At 37.0% G+C, this 16,203-nt stretch overlaps 1 protein-coding gene across 11 annotated transcripts in view; it reads left to right on the top strand.

Moving 5' to 3' along the window:
• Positions 1 to 1,198: 1,198 nt before the first annotated feature.
• SYNCRIP (synaptotagmin binding cytoplasmic RNA interacting protein) overlaps positions 1,199 to 16,203 on the top strand; it is a 73,833-nt gene continuing 58,828 nt past the window's right edge. For 6 of the 11 annotated variants that reach the window (XR_008402024.1, XR_008402023.1, XM_053710500.1 and 3 more), the window contains exons 1-7: positions 1,200 to 1,422; positions 5,024 to 5,183; positions 7,766 to 7,884; positions 8,644 to 8,751; positions 13,153 to 13,266; positions 13,341 to 13,517; positions 15,169 to 15,304. Coding sequence is in view for 8 of the 11 variants with exons in the window: in XM_053710500.1 (XP_053566475.1) it covers positions 5,036 to 5,183; positions 7,766 to 7,884; positions 8,644 to 8,751; positions 13,153 to 13,266; positions 13,341 to 13,517; positions 15,169 to 15,304 (802 nt within the window). In the remaining 3 variants the exon portion in view is untranslated. Of the gene's footprint in view, positions 1,423 to 5,023; positions 5,184 to 7,765; positions 7,885 to 8,643; positions 8,752 to 13,152; positions 13,267 to 13,340; positions 13,518 to 15,168; positions 15,305 to 16,203 lie in introns of all 11 variants that reach the window. The other 5 variants (XR_008402021.1, XM_053710496.1, XM_053710495.1 and 2 more) reach the window with 2 other exon arrangements.

The following is a 16,203-nucleotide window of genomic DNA, read 5'->3' as shown; positions in this document are numbered from 1 at the left end:
TTTTGCATTAGAATATCCCCCTAACTAAACCAACAATGCAAATTTATCCAGGAAGTGTTTTACCAAGCCAAATTTTGAGGATATCTAAACACAGCCCAAGTGACATCAGATGATTAGTAAGAACCAAGGGAGGCAGCAGCATAAATAATCACAGTTGTTTATTGGCACAAAAAGCCCACGTTTCGGATACAGAGCAACACTGAATCTCTGCCCACGAAACATTGTGGACTTTTTGTGCCAATAAACAATTGTGAGTATTCATGATGCTGCCTCCCTTGGTTCTTACTATTTTGTGGAATTGCAGTATCCTGGGCAGCGTGCAGTTTGGTGAATGAGTTCTGGACTCCTTTGACTTTTGTATCAGGTGATTAGTAAACATGGTTATTTTACCTGCTCTCACCCAAGGTAATCCTAAAAACATGGCCTGTTAGGAAGGCCCGAAGAAAGGTTTGAAAACCTGTCATACAGTATATCTTACAATCTTGTATGTACAGTGGTTATCCAAATAAATGTTTTTTTATGAGACTTTGTCAAAAACATAGCACATCAAATTACATTTCATAACGTGGGTTTTATGTATCTATCTTATGGGTCATAGAAAAACTTAAGAAACATTGATCTTCTGTACTGTAACACAGAGACTAAATTACAGGAAAAGTTACAAAACGTGAAAAGTATGCTGCAAAAGTTTAAACTCCCCGTGATTAAACATTTTAGAATGCAATCTTGTACTGTTTAATATCACTTTAACAACAACAAACTATATCCATCAATTAAAAATGAAGTATATCGTTCATTATAGTTGGTAGTGGAGCAAAAGTGAGATCTTTAAAAAAAAACAAACAAAAAAAAAAGGATTTTATATTCTATTTCAAGCGTGATCTTCCTGTTTTAAACGTCGTCTCTGAACCAAAAATCAGCGTTTTTTCCTCGTCGTGTGATATTTGTGCAATCGGTACCGGGAACTTAGCAAACCTGGTAAAAAAAAAACGCGCGCGTAAATCGAAGCTGCTGTTTAACTCAATCCTTCGCAGAAGGGCAACGATTAGGCTGGCAGCCCTAGGACAGACTGATCCACAAAACTGAATGGTTCGCACCACAGTAGGAGGAGACCTCTTATCCCTGCCGAAATTTCTTGGAAACCCCGGAGTCGATGCGTAACTATCGTTTCTCTACCTCTGCGCGCGTTCGCGTAGTGCGCGGTCACCATAGAGGGGTGGGACTGGCAACTAGCGGCGTGAGATCGGCTCACTTGGCCGCCATTTTACAACAGCCACAATCCACCGGACCAGGGAGCTGCAGTTGTAACACGAGGGCGCGTTCGTCCGACGCTGTGACAAGAGAAAGAAGGGGGAAACGAGTGGAGGAGGAGGCAGCCGCTGTGCAGACCGGAGCAACCAGCCCCCACCCGGGTCCAGAGAGGTAAGCCGTCTTGTTTTCTTAGGATCCCACGTTATTCTTTTATTCCTGGAGCCGGTGTTTCTGGAAAATGGACTCCCACATGAGCACGTTGGCTGCAGATACCTCTCGTTATGTGGCGGAGGTCGGGACAGCAAGCTACTGCTTATCACGTGGCTGCAGAACCTCACAGATTTTCTGTGCATTGAGAAGATAAGCATGCTCGCTTGTGAACTGCATTTGACCGCGTGTGTGCTGGGCCTGTCGTTCCCTGCGGCCTGCTGGAAGCATGGCCGAGTCGCATTGGTCTTGTTGGAGTCTGTATTTTCTGACAAGCACGTGGGCATCGGTTCTGTTAGCATGCACAACTTTATTAAATGAATACTCATAAACTAGAACGTGATTTTAGTTTATGCATAATGATGGGACAGCCGCCACAGACTGTTAAACCTAATCTAATATGCCCACCAGCTCGTTGAATGTGGAAGCGGTGTAAGTATGTATTTCACTTGTGGTTGACAAAGCTGGGCTCATGGTCTAGTATTCATCTGCATGTGGTTTATAGCCGATATACGGACTACATTGTATTCATTGCATCATTTTGCAGAGACTGATTGTAGGTGCCTGTGAATCAGCGCCCCGGTAGCCAGCAGCATCACGGTGGGCGGTATGAATGCAATGGCCGTACGGTGTTGCAGTGGCGTGTGCTGGCATTGTGAGTGTGCTGCTGGGCCGCCTCCTGCTGGAGACGAGCACGTGTCTGCAGCGGGACCCGGGCATGGCCTGTATCAGTCAGCTTGAGAGGCGGAGGCGCTTTGTTCCCATTGCACGTCAGAGACAGGCGCATAGATGGAGGCCGAGATTCCCATCGCAATCAGAGCAGTAGTAAGGTGTATAATAAGCTTTGTAATGAAAAGGCTGTTTCATAGCTCGCTTTCCGGTTAGTTATTTTGCGTGCATATTGCTTTCCATCTTTAGGTTTTGCAGACCATGGCCTTTAGTTTGTGTGTATGGGACGCTTTAACAAGGCAGTTAGTCTGTAAGTTTTGTTCGCTACGGTTTGCTAATGCAAATAAGCAACACAAATATATTCGTAGGTATTATGATGCTGATTATATAATATATGTGGAATATCTCTAGGACCACTGATAGTTTAGGAGAGATATGCTTTGAATTCTTAGTGTATCGAGGAATCTCATTCTGAAATGTATATTTCGGAAATGCTTTTGATAAAAGCTGTAGCTATTTCAGAAGTGTATTTGTCTGCACAGTGCACCAGCATTTTACACAGTATTCGCTCAGAGAGCCTGTACCATCTGTTAATGACTCAGTTTAATTGCTGACATAATTACAAGCCCCCTGGTGCTCTGAGCAGCTACATTATTTTAAATGCTGGTGCACTGAGAATATCTAGCTATGCTCCACATGCACGTGTAGATAAATATAACACAAAAACTGAACTTTTACTAGAAGCACTTTTGCCAATACATTTATTTTGCAAGTGTTTCTATTCAAAGTTGTAATTAATCTTTGTGCATTTACATTTTGACTGGAATGTCCCTTTAAGCATAAACAGTTTAGTGCATTGTAGATATCTTTTTCTGGACAGTATTTTGGTTTCCAAAAAAGATTGTTCCATGGTAGCCAAGGGAGTAGATATTGCAACATTATGTATCCAGTATTGTTTCACATTGTATTAGTCATGTACACTAAAATTAAAGGGACATTCAACACTTACTGTAACATGTTTTGATATTGTAAATAAAAAAACAGAGGTCCGCCTACACTATACCCCTCCTCCCTTGCCGCCTTGCTTCTGTCCTAATCAGCGGCGCTAACTACTCTAATATCCGGTAAATATGGATGCCGAACTCCCCCCACCATTACGTAGCTGCCTTCTTCTTCAACTGATAAGCAAATCAGAATCCAGTCCTCGCACGTGCAATTTCTGTCCGAGGACTGGATTCTGATTTGCTTATCAGTTGAAGAAGGCAGCTACGTAATGGTGGGGGGAGTTCGGCATCCATATTTACCGGGTATTAGAGTAGTTAGCGCCGCTGATTAGGACAGAAGCAAGGCGGCAAGGGAGGAGGGGTATAGTGTAGACGGACCTCCGTCTTTTTTTTTTTTTTTTTTTTTTTTTTTTTTTTTTTTACAATATCAATACGTTACAGTAAGTGTTGAATGTCCCTTTTTAAAGTGATTGTAAATCCTAGCATTTGTGAAACGCTAGGATTTACAATTGGAACAAATACAAGGGGACTTTCAGTCATGAAGTATAAAATACTTTATGCTGAAAGCTCCCTTATTTGGAAGCGTTCGCTCAGCCTACGGCAGAATGCTATTTTGCTGAGAGGTGACCTTTTAGCCAATAACTGCAGGCTATCCAGCTTGTCGCCAGTTGGAGTGCACAGCTAGTTGCTAAGAGGTGGAAACGTCACTTCTCAGCAAAAAAGCGTTCTGCCGTGGGCTGCCTGAGCAGCTCGGTGCGGTGAATGCTTCCAACAAATAGTCGCTTTCAGCATGGAATATTTTATACTTCATGACTGAAAGTTCCCTTTTTATTTGTTCCAATTTAAATCCTAGCGATTCACAAATCTTTTACACCATTATACTATTTTTAAAGGGACATAAAAAAAGTAAATGCTCTCAATTGGAGTATTTTATTATTGCATTGTTGCTTGCATTTAACTAAGTGTTTAATCCCCTGCAGAGGTGAAGTATAGTTAGTCAGCTACAGAGCAGCAGTGCATTACTAGGAGTTGGCTGAATGCATCTGGTGAGCCAATGAGAAGAGGCATATGCACGTGGCAACCAGTCACCAGTTTGTGCCTAGTAGTTAATTTTTCTAAGCCTGCATAGGAATGCTTTTTTAACAGATACTTAGAGAACAATTACATTTGAGAATAAGAGTTTCTTATTAAAGTTGCACAGTGCTCTCTGTCTGCACTAACTGACTAATATTATATCCCTTTAAAAAGGTTGGCAATGTTAAAAACACCCAATGCTAATTATTTCCAAAACTGGCACCTTGTAAGTAAATGACAATATATTATCATTTTTGTTACTGCAAAGACTTTCAAATATACCTAAAAGTTGGTTTTATATCCTATAAAATAAAATATATATATATATATATATATATATATTTGAGTCTTCCAGAATTCTCTGTACAGTTCAAGCTTTTTGTAATTCATGGTTCTGGGATATTTAAAGTGTGGGTGAGGATATCTATTCTATAATTTAGGATTAACCTTTTTTTAGATTATAATTAAAGGGCTATTATAGCCAAAAATGAAAACACGCTCTAATCCGTTAGATCATGTAATTTTTAGACTAGCGCCTGCACACAGTAGAAGTACCACAATTAATCTACTTCTACTATGTGCTTAATCCCATGCAGCTTTTCCCCCCCTCTCTTGGCCTTTGTATAACACATGAGAATCCATGGTACGTAATTGATATACTGTATAAAGTACTAAGAACATAGTAAAGTTTAATGTTGAATGTATAAGAACCTGATTGCGCTCAGAGGATTGTGCCATTTACTTGTTGTGTATGTACGTTCGCTAATGAGAATTGACAGTCCTGTTGCTTAATTATGATGACTATTGCATTTGTACAGATTTCTGGAGATATGGCCGCTGAACATGTAAATGGGAATGGTACGGAAGAGCCCATGGATACTTATGCTGCAGTTGCCCAATCTGAGCATTTGCAGACATTGCTCGATGCTGGTTTACCACAGAAAGTTGCTGAAAAACTAGATCTAATTTACATTTCAGGTAAGACTTGGATCTTGCAAAACACTTCTATTTCGGCTTTATTTTCTCCATTGGATTGTGCCCAAATTGAGCAACTTTTTGTGGTTTCCAAAATCTGTGGGAACTGCAGATATAATTTTGGTGTCCTCAACCTCTTCAGTGCTTGAGTTATCTAAAGTGCATTGTGATTGCAAACACTAACTTTGAAGGGGTTACTCTTTGAATTTTAGTTAGAAAAACATTTAACTCTTTACTTCAATATATTTTTGTACTTAACTGTTACAGTAGAATGATTATCATTGAGATGTTTATATATAGTTTACCCCCCACACACACATTTGTGTACAGCAATATTGGTACATTGTCTTTGCTAACTTTTAGTGCTTTAAAACTCTTGTCCACTTAAAGGGACAGTAAACCTTAAAAATGTTATATAATTCTGCACTATGTGCAGAATTATATAACATTATTTAGGTGCTATAGCCATAAACACCTTTTTTACCTTTTTAATTTACTAAAAATATGGCGCTTTTACAGACCCACTCTCAGCTGAGCGGGTCTGTTATTTTTAGTCAGCGCATCGGGCCAGCTGTATAGTCACAGCCCGGCCTGACCGCGCCATAAGACTAAGTGCAGCTCGCTCCTGTGACAGGAGCGAGCTGCACTTAGTGCTATGGCGCTGTCGGGCCGGGCTGTGACTATATACAGCTGGCCTGATGCGCTGACTAAAAATAACAGACCCGCTCAGCAGAGAGCGGGTCTGTAAAAGCGCCATATTTTTAGCAAATTAAAAGGTAAAAAAGGCGTTTATGGCTATAGCACCTAAATAATGTTATATAATTCTGCACTATGTGCAGAATTATATAACATTTTTAAGGTTTACTGTCCCTTTAATTTTCGATAATGAATATGTTAAGGTTTTGTGTTTGAACTAATTGGACGTTTATAGAAGCTATGCACTTTTGATATGTGGGTTTGTATAGATAGCAACTACTGGAGGTACACACGCTTTGAAACGGAATAAGTGGTGGCAGCATTACAAATCTTATAAAATTTGTGATAATTCTACTTTTAAAACGACATTGCTCTTTGCATGCTTTCTTTTGTAAAATATCTGAAAATTGTGCTTTTTCCACTTCCATAGAGTATCTGGAATGCATGCGGTCTACTTAAAGAGACATTGAACAGTGTTCCTTTGATTAAAAACAACGTAAAGATAAAAAGAAACAGATTGTATGGGGAAAAAAAACACAAACAACTTTGTTTTCCTGCAAAATTAGCACTTAGAAATCCTCAGTGTAGCCCGTGCCCTCAGAGTGATGAGTGGAGAATTTTTAAAACCTAAGTTTTTTTTTTGTTTTTTTTCCGTCAGTTCTGAGCATGAGCATATCTGACACCCTGTTGTCTAGTCTATTCACTTTTATTGTAAACCAGCCTATAAGTTTTGACATCAGGTTAAGATGAAACTTCCTGTAGTGGCCCTTTTCTCCTTGTAGGGCTCTCGGGAAGTAATGGACACTGCACAAATGTAGTGTTAAAAAAAATAAAAGGTAAAATCCATTTAAATAGACATATTACATATTGCAATGATTTCTATTTAAGTGATAAACTTTCCTGTCTATAAAAGATTTGCAATGTTAGCAATATTTTAGATGGTTTTTATTTATCAGTTGTAATGAAGATAACACTTAAACTTTATTAATGTAGCGCTAAAAAAAAAAAAATTCGTTTTTTTTGAGAGCTAACAGTTTGAATAGTCCTCCAATAGGCACTCAAACATTTTTTTTTGTCTAGAGCACCAATTTAGAGAGCAGTTCAAATAGCTCAACAATAATAATAAAAAAAAAATACTGTTGAAGTGGACAGCTGGATTGCATGGTGTTTGAATTTCAGCGCTACATTTTTTTTAAAATTGTAATGAAGATACGCTACTTAATTTTAGTAAGTTAAAGCGTATCTTCGTACAACTGATTAATTAAACTATTGGAAATATAAACATTCCAGATATGTTTATACAAAGGAGAAAGTTTACCATCCACTTGTGTGTATTGTTTTCTATTACAACAATAAAACACTGTTTTAAAATCCCTTTTTAAGCATGCTAGACTTTACTTGGCCCAGCTACAGTGATTGCTTAGATCAGTGGAGTTTTTTTTTTTACATTTGTCCCCAACTCTTTCTCTCTCTTTCTCTCTCTCTCTCTCTTTCTCTTTTTCCCATGTGTTCAGTCAGCAACCAGTAGTGCATTGCTGCTCATTCAACAAAGCATACCAAGAGAACGAAGAAAAATTAATAGGACTAAATTAATTAGTTGGTAAAAAAAAATTGGTCTTCATATCCTTTAAACTTTAGTGCGTGTCCCAAATTATTTCACTAGAATAATGCAAGGAGACTGGTAGTTTTTTTTTTTTTTTTTTTTTTTTTTTTTTTTTTTTACATATCTGATACCAAGACTGTATTTTACCCTAATCCATGTTAAGTAAAATTGTGTTGTTTTTGAAGTGTCCTAATTTGCTATATCCTTGTAGGTGCTTTTTGGTACTGTATTCTTCCATTCAGTTGAAAATATACTGTAATCTTACATATATTTTTGCTCTCTGCAGGATTAGTTGCACATAGTGATCTAGATGAAAGAGCGATTGAAGCTTTAAAGGAATTCAATGAAGAAGGTGCTTTAGCTGTGCTTCAGCAGTTTAAGGACAGTGATCTTTCGCATGTACAGGTAGATATTTGAATACAGTAATTTTATATTGACTGAGTTTGTGATGGGTGTATTGGTTGTTTATATTTCATGAATGGTTTATCCTACCTATAAGCATCTTGGAGTGAAAAGCAAAAGTACTACTAAATATCTCCAGATAAGCTAATACATAACCTGGACATGGGTTTGGGGGGTCCATATATTACTGTAGGGGCCATTTTGTGGTTATGATCCTTGATATAGAAATTCTGTAATCAAGCAATATATCATTTTTTTTTCTCTTCAGGATTATCTTATGCTATCTAGTAGTTTAGTGTAAGAATAACAAAATACAGACACAATTCCCCGAATCCAGAATCCCCCCCCCCCTAGTAAGTCACAACCTTCTCTGCTTGTGTCTTTGGTTTGGTGTTTGTGCTTTTGTGCTTTAAAATGCAAATGATAGTCTTTATTTAAAACTATTACCTTTCTGATTACATTACTGCACTTTCTTTATGATATTATGTATACAAGCATATTAGATATTCTATAAAACTGCTTTTGAGGTTGCTTGTATAAACTGTATTATGACATTTTAAATATTGCCTTAATGACCTAAGAAATTGTTTACACTTGGTCCCATCCCCTCTCCAAGCTGTCTCATTTTGCAGATACAACTATTCTGAAATCCAAATTTTTCCAAAGTTCTAAACCTTTTCTGGTCCCAAGCAGGTTGGATAAAGTTTTTTTGTATCTGTACTTGAATTTCTTTTAGTTTTTAATATGTTTATCTTTTAATAGAATAAAAGTGCCTTTTTATGTGGAGTTATGAAGACATACAGACAAAGAGAGAAACAAGGGACCAAAGTAGCAGATTCTAGCAAGGGACCCGATGAATCAAAAATAAAGGTATATTTTATCCCATCTCTGTTTGTGTGAGAATCGTATTTTCAGAGTACTACATTCTAGGCATCTATAATGAGTTAGAGTGCACAAAACACCCCTGCTTAAAGAGTTTAGTGAGTAGTACATTATATTTATTGGGGATCATTGATACAAGCATCTAGTTCTGTTTCAAGTTTTAAAGCTCTGTGGTAACATACTGTTTATTTTTACACTGGCTGTGGGAATGTAGTAAAGATTGAATATACCTTGAATGATTTTGTGACTGAAACCAAACTAAAATAGAGGCCCGAACAAAGGACCAGTTTGGGCAACAACTTTTTTTTTTTTTTTTTTGTGGCATTTGTTATTAGTATAATTTTATCATAATCTCTTAAAGGGACAGTAAAGTCAAAATTACATTTCCATGATTCAGAGTATGCCATTTTAAGCAGAGTTCAATTTACTCCTATTAATTTTTCTTTGTTCTCTTGGTATCTATTTGAAAAGCAGGAAAGTAGGCTTAGGAGCTACCCTGGGTAGTGCTTGCTGATTAGTGGCTACATTTAGCCACCAATCAGCAAGTGCTACCCAGGTACTGAACCAAAAATGGGCCAGCTCCTTAAGCTTACATTCCAGCTTTTCAAATGGATACCAAGAGAACAAAGAAAATTTGAGAACATGAGTAAATTGAACGTGGCTTAAAATTGCATGCTCTATCTGAATCAAGAAAGATACGATTTGGGTTTCATATCCTTAACTTTTACTTTGCAGATTAAAATCAATTACAAAAGTAAATAAATGTAAACCGTTACGGGCCGAAACACGTTGCAATTTTTCCTTTTTCAATCTGATATCACCCGAGGTCTTTGAGGGATGTCCCCACCTGATGCTGATGTTTCCTGCTATCCGACCAGGAAAGTGGGTGCATCCCTTTCTGACCTAACCAGTAGTGTTTTGCTCCTGATGTTTCTATTTTCACTTATGCCTGGCCACACAGGTGTATACCCTCCTAAACAAGGCATTTTTTGCCACATGGAGTGATCATAGCTCCTTTAGGGGCTTGTTTCAGTTTTCATCAAATAACTTGTCATTTATAAGATCTGAATTTGCAAAGTAATAGTTAAAGGACCAGTCAACACTGTAGATTTGCATAATCAACAAATGCAATATAACCAGACTATGCAATAGCACTTAGTCTGAACTTCAAATGAGTAGTAGAATTTTTTTCTGACAACTTTAAAAGTTGTCTTTTTCCACTCCCCCCCGTACCATGTGACAGCCATCTGCCAATCACAAATGCATACACGTACCATGTGACAGTAATCAGCCATTCGCAAATGCATACACACTTATTCTTGCACATGCTCAGTAGGAGCTGGTGACTCAAAAAGTTTAAATATAAAAAAACGTGCACATTTAGTTAATGGAAGTAAATTGGAAAGTTGTTTAAAATGGCATGCTCTATCTGAATAATGAAAGTTTAATTTTGATTGAGTGTCCCTTTAAATGACCAGTAAATACAGTAGATTGCATAATCCATAAATGCATGATAGACAATGCAATAGCACTTAGTCTGAACTTCAAATGAAGTAGTTATATTTCCACTCCCCCTGTACCATGTGACAGCCACCAGCCATTCTTAAAATGCCTATACGTATATTCTGAGAATTTTTGCACATGCTCAGTAGGAGCTGGTTACCCAGCAAGTGTAAATATAAAAGACTGACATTTGGTTAATGGAAGTAAATTCGAAAGTTGTTTAAAATTGCATGCTCTATCTGAATCATTAAAGTTTAAATTGACCTGAGTGTCCCTTTTTTAAATTTTTAGAAATTAGTGCACCCATAACCTAATTTTCCACTCTTCTCCAATATACTTAATATTATTTAGTGGATGGAGGGTAGCACCAGGTGGTACTTGTTACATACCCACCTGAAATTTCTATGTACATAGATCATCATCCTAGAATGTACACTATATAGGGGGGGGATTTATAAAGCTGAGGCGGACGGGGGTCGCATACGCGTCCCTGTCCGCCCCAGCTCGCCTCTGGTGTCCTGAATTCACCTAGCGGAATTCAGCATTGCACACGAGCGCTGGTTTGCGCTCTGGTGCAATCCTGCCCGCGCACAGCCAGTAACGCGTGGGCAGGAGCTGTCAATCACCCCGACTAGACCGCGTAGATTGAGTTTCGAGATATATATTTATTATAAAATGTTTATGTATTATGGGCTGCTGCATGTTTGTTTCATGTAGAAAAGTTAAAAATTAGATTTTTTTTTTTTTATTTATGACATTAAACATATGGTTAGTAAAAGAAGCATATTTAAAAATGCTTAACCTTTTAACGCGTTAGGACGTTCCATGCCATCCTAACTACGCTCAGCTTTAGCACCGTTAGGACAGCACGGAACGTCCTAGCCGCTTGGCTGTCCTGAAGCCAACAACTCTTCCAGAATGGGATTGGGTCATGGTGGGCATGCCTAGCATCATAGGGACTCTCCAACCCGATCCCCTCATTACAATTTCACGATTGCGGGATTTCAATTTGTAGACAAATTAACCCTGTCATCAAAGGGTTAAATCTAGTGATGTACCGAAATTGAAATTCTAGACCGAACCCAAAAATTGAGGATGCACTTGGCCGAAAACCGAAAATGTCTTTTTTAAAAATTTTTTTTTTTTAAAATTGGACAAAAATATCTTAACACAATAATATAATAATTTTACCAAGAAAAAAAACGGGCAAAAAATGCCATTTTCGCCCAAAATGTTTCTGCGACCAAAATTTCGGTGCATCCCTACTTAAAACATTAAATATCAATATACTGTAGTATTTTTTTATTTAGTTCTATGTAACAGAATCAGATTTAACAGTTTTTTTTTTTTTTGTTTTGTTTTTTTACCAATTATCCAAATAAAGTATAGTCATAGAAAACTCATATGCAAAACAGTAAGTCAAGTCAACTTAAACAGCAGCTCTAGGCTAGCATCAAATTTGAAACATGCTACACAACAATTTTGCCGAAAATAACAGGCAAAGTAACCGAAAACTGAAATGGCCAAAAAGGTTATTTTCGGCTGAAACGTTTCTGCGGCCGAAATTTCGGTGCATCCCTAGTTAAATCAGTTGGGGCTTGTTAACATGTGGCATTTTTGAAACAAGTCCAAATGGACCTTTCTGTATGTTATAGTAAAAATAAAACTTTAATGGTCTAGATAGAGCAGGCAATTTTTAATCAACTTTCCAATTTGCTGCTACTCTTGGTTTTCCTTTTTAAGGAGTATCCTTATGACCTCAGGAAGGTTCAAATGTCTATAGGGCTCTTACAGCACTGTTTACAAGTGTTATTATAGAGTCCTAAGCCATGCATTCTCCAGAGGTCTGTTGTAGAGTATACCTAGGTAGGCTCAAAAAAGGATACAGAGAGAACAAAGCAAACTATATAATCTGTGTAAATGGGAAAGTTGATTAAAAATGCATTCCTTGTCTGACTCAAAAACTTAAAGGGATAGTCAAAATAAAACTTGCGTGATTCAAAGATAGCATGTATTTTTAAGATGCACTTAATTTCGCTTCTATTTTCTAATGTACTTTGTTCTCATCGTATCCATTGTTAAAAAAAAAAAAATATGCGCATATCCTACACTAGTGGGAGCTAGCTTCTGATTGGTGTCTGCACACATTTGTCTCTTGTGATTGGCTAACTAGATGTGGTCAGCCAACTGCCAGAAGTGCAATGCTGTTCCTTCAGCAAAAGAAAAACAAGAGAATGAAGCAAATTTGATAATAAAAGTTTGATTAAAATTGTATGTTCTAGCCTAATGAGATAATGTAGGAGTTTCCTGTCCCTTTAAAGTGATGGTAAATTTTGTCAAATTACTTTAACTAAACATAATCTTTGTGACCCATTAATACAAACTGTTTTTGTATTGTTCTGAATGTAAAATTTTTTGTTTAGGTACCTTTATATGCCATTGTGTCTTGCGATCCTCCGCCAGCCCCACTCTTTTCTTCTCTTTTTTTTTTTTTTTCCTTCATTTGTCTGTGGCATCCAATGAAAGTGTTAGACGTGCGGCTTGCTGTTTTCAAGGAGCAGCATAAGAGGCTACACGCATGTACTTGATCGATTTATTGCTTTTAGCAGCTCAGCCAAGCACTTCAGGATATAAAAATGATTATTTCTATAAAAGTGAGCATTTTTAATCAAATTTTATTAGCGGTTTACTTTGACTTAATCCTACTCAATTGCACTTTTATTTGGGGTTATTAACCATAATTTCAACTTTACTGTCCCTTTTAACTCATTTATTGTTGCAAAGAAAATGTTGGTTCTGCATTGTGGGTGGGCTTTAACAATTCTCAGACTATGGATACACCTTTCCCTCTTTTTTTTTTTTTTTTTTTTTTCCCCCTCCTTTCAGGCCCTTTTGGACAGAACAGGATATACCCTAGATGTAACAACTGGCCAGAGGAAATATGGTGGTCCACCTCCAGATTCTGTTCACTCAGCACAACAGCCATCCATTGGTACAGAGGTAGGGATTGTGTAACATTGGTAGTGGTAGTTTATGCCTCTCTCCAGTTGTGATAATTACTTTTATTTTTTTAGATTTTTGTAGGTAAGATTCCAAGAGACCTGTTTGAAGATGAACTTGTTCCATTATTTGAAAAAGCTGGATCTATTTGGGATCTGCGTTTAATGATGGATCCTTTGACTGGCTTGAATAGGGGTTATGCTTTTGTGACTTTCTGCACGAAAGAGGCTGCACAGGAGGCTGTCAAACTGGTAACTATTGAACCTTAGTTTTTTTTTATCATTTATTTATTATGCACCAACATACACAGCGCTGTAACATTATTGTACCCCATAACTGTATAAACAGAAGAAAATTACATAAAACATAAGGGTAGAGGCCCTTCAGTCACTGTAAGCTGTAAATCATCTTTACATAAAATGATCAACGGGAGCATTTACATTCTAAAGGGGGTACATGGGGAAGTTAAGGGAGAACGAAACATGAGTAGACATCTTAAAGGGACAGTCTAGTATAAATTAAACTTTCATTATTCAGATAGGACTTTTAATTTTAATCAACTTTCCAATTTACTTTTATCAAATTTTCTTTTTTTCTCTTGGTATTCTTAGTTTAAACTAAACATAGGTAGACTCATATGCTAATTTCTAAGCCTTTGAGGGCTGCCTCTTATCACATGCTTTTTAAATCTCTTCAACACAGAGACAGAAAGTACACGTGGGCCATATAGATAACAACACTGTTCAGGCACAGAGGGTTATTTAAGATCTAGCACAAAACAATGCTAAATGCAAGACAATAGATAATAACAAGTCACAGGGGGCTGGAAGAAGGTTCCTAGGTACAAAGTAATCGGAGGTAAAAAGTATATTAATCTAACTGTTGGTTTTGCAAAACTGGGGAATGGGTAATAAAGGGGTTATCTATCTTTTAAAACAATAACAATTCTATGGTAGACTGTCCCTTTAAGTTGTAAGCATCCTTGAACAGATATGTTTTTAAAGAACTCTTTAAAGAGATACTAAAACTCAATTTTTTTTCTTTCATGATTCAGAGAGCATGCAATGTTAAGCAATTTTCTAATTTATCAGCAAGTGCGCACACAGGTGCTGAACCAAAAATGGGCCGACTCCTAAGCTTTATATTACAGCTTTTCAAATAAAGATACCAAGAGAATGAAGTCAAATTGATAAACGAGTAAATAAGAAAGTTGCTTAAAATTGCATGATCTAAATGCATATACGTATATATTCTGTGAATTGTTGCACATGCTCATGAGTGTAAGTATAAAGAGACTATGCACATTTGTTTAATGGAAGTAAATTGGAACCTTGTTTAAAATTGCAGCTCTATCTGAATCATTTATGTAAATTTGACCCGAGTGTCCTTTTTTAAGACTGAAGCTTTATTGCATGTATAGTACAGTATCCCTCAACTGAAATCAATATAATGCCTAATAATTGTGAGCTTGTTTTTCATATGCTATCGCTATTAATGCTTACACCATATCTCATATTATATTTAAAGTATTTTGTAGACTTGTGCATTAGGATCTGAATGTGGATGTAAGAGCTATGATGCTCTTTTCGGAGCCAAATTGATTCTGGTGCAAGATCACCACGTTAAGATCTGGATTTGCACAGATCTAAACATAGTGACCTTGCACCACAATAAATCGAGGTCCTAAAAGACTGATAGCGCTCACTTCTGCATTTGGAAGTATCTGATTGCACAAGTATATTTTTTTTTTATTTAACATTTTCTTTTTAATTAAAACAGATAAACTGAAGAATAGTGAAAAATGTTAAAATGTTTTGATAGTGTCATGAGTATACACCTGTCTTGTAACAATAAAGTCCCTTTTTTAAAAAAAAAAAGTTAAAGATGTCGTTTTTCTTCTAGTACAACAATCATGAAATTCGTTCTGGGAAGCACATTGGTGTATGCATCTCTGTTGCCAATAATAGATTGTTTGTTGGGTCTATTCCAAAAAGTAAAACAAAGGAACAGATTGTTGAAGAGTTTAGCAAAGTTACAGGTATGTTAAAAGGAGACCAACTATTTTTAATATTGTTTGAATTGAGAACCTCTAATGTTTTTTTATAGGGGCATTGTATTTTATCAGTATTTATGTGCAGAGAGGGTCAATATTGCATAAGGTCTTTGTGAATATCACCCAGGCAGAATAAAACCTCAATGCATGATCTATATTGAAAAGGTATGTCTGTGCTAAAGTCCCACTGCCCAGGCACTTTTTTTTTTTTCTCCCACCAATTGCTGCAACATTTGTTACCCAGGCAGTGGCTACACTAGGCTTAATTTTTCCACAATGCTATCAGTTTAGTATTTTAAGCTCCTAAACCATAGCATACTAGTTCTAATTCACAATTTTGAGCTGCATAACAACCAGCCTCCAGGGTTTTTCATAGCTCACTCATGCACATATGAAGCTGCATGCTGCTTTCTGTTAGTGGTGGAGGGAAGGTGCTTAACTTTTTACACTATTTGAATATAATTAAAGGGCCATAATACCCAAATGTTTAAACACTTGAAAGTGATGCATCATAGCTGTAAAAAGCTGACTAGAAAATATCTCCTGAACATCTCTATGTAAAAAAGAATTATATTTTACCTCAAAAGTTTCTCAGTAGCCACCTCCCATTGTAAAGGATTTCTAAGCAGCATATTAGTATGTCTGTCCTGGGACAGATTAGGGGATGAGCCTCGTGAACTCTCATTATTTCCCTATTCAGCTTACTATGAAATCTTGAGAGTTAAGTCCAATCTCATGAGATCACAGTAAAAGAGTTCATGACCTCAGCACTGCTGATGCTGATTGGCTGCTGTTCATTTCTTCATTTTTTTTTTTTATTTTTTTTTACCTGCAGCTGGGAACAGGTGAAGTATAACTTTTTACACAGAACTTACTCTGCTGAG

This window comes from Bombina bombina, chromosome 4 (assembly GCF_027579735.1).
Source record: "Bombina bombina isolate aBomBom1 chromosome 4, aBomBom1.pri, whole genome shotgun sequence".
NCBI lineage: Eukaryota > Metazoa > Chordata > Amphibia > Anura > Bombinatoridae > Bombina > Bombina bombina.
This window is presented reverse-complemented; position numbering and strand designations above follow the sequence as displayed.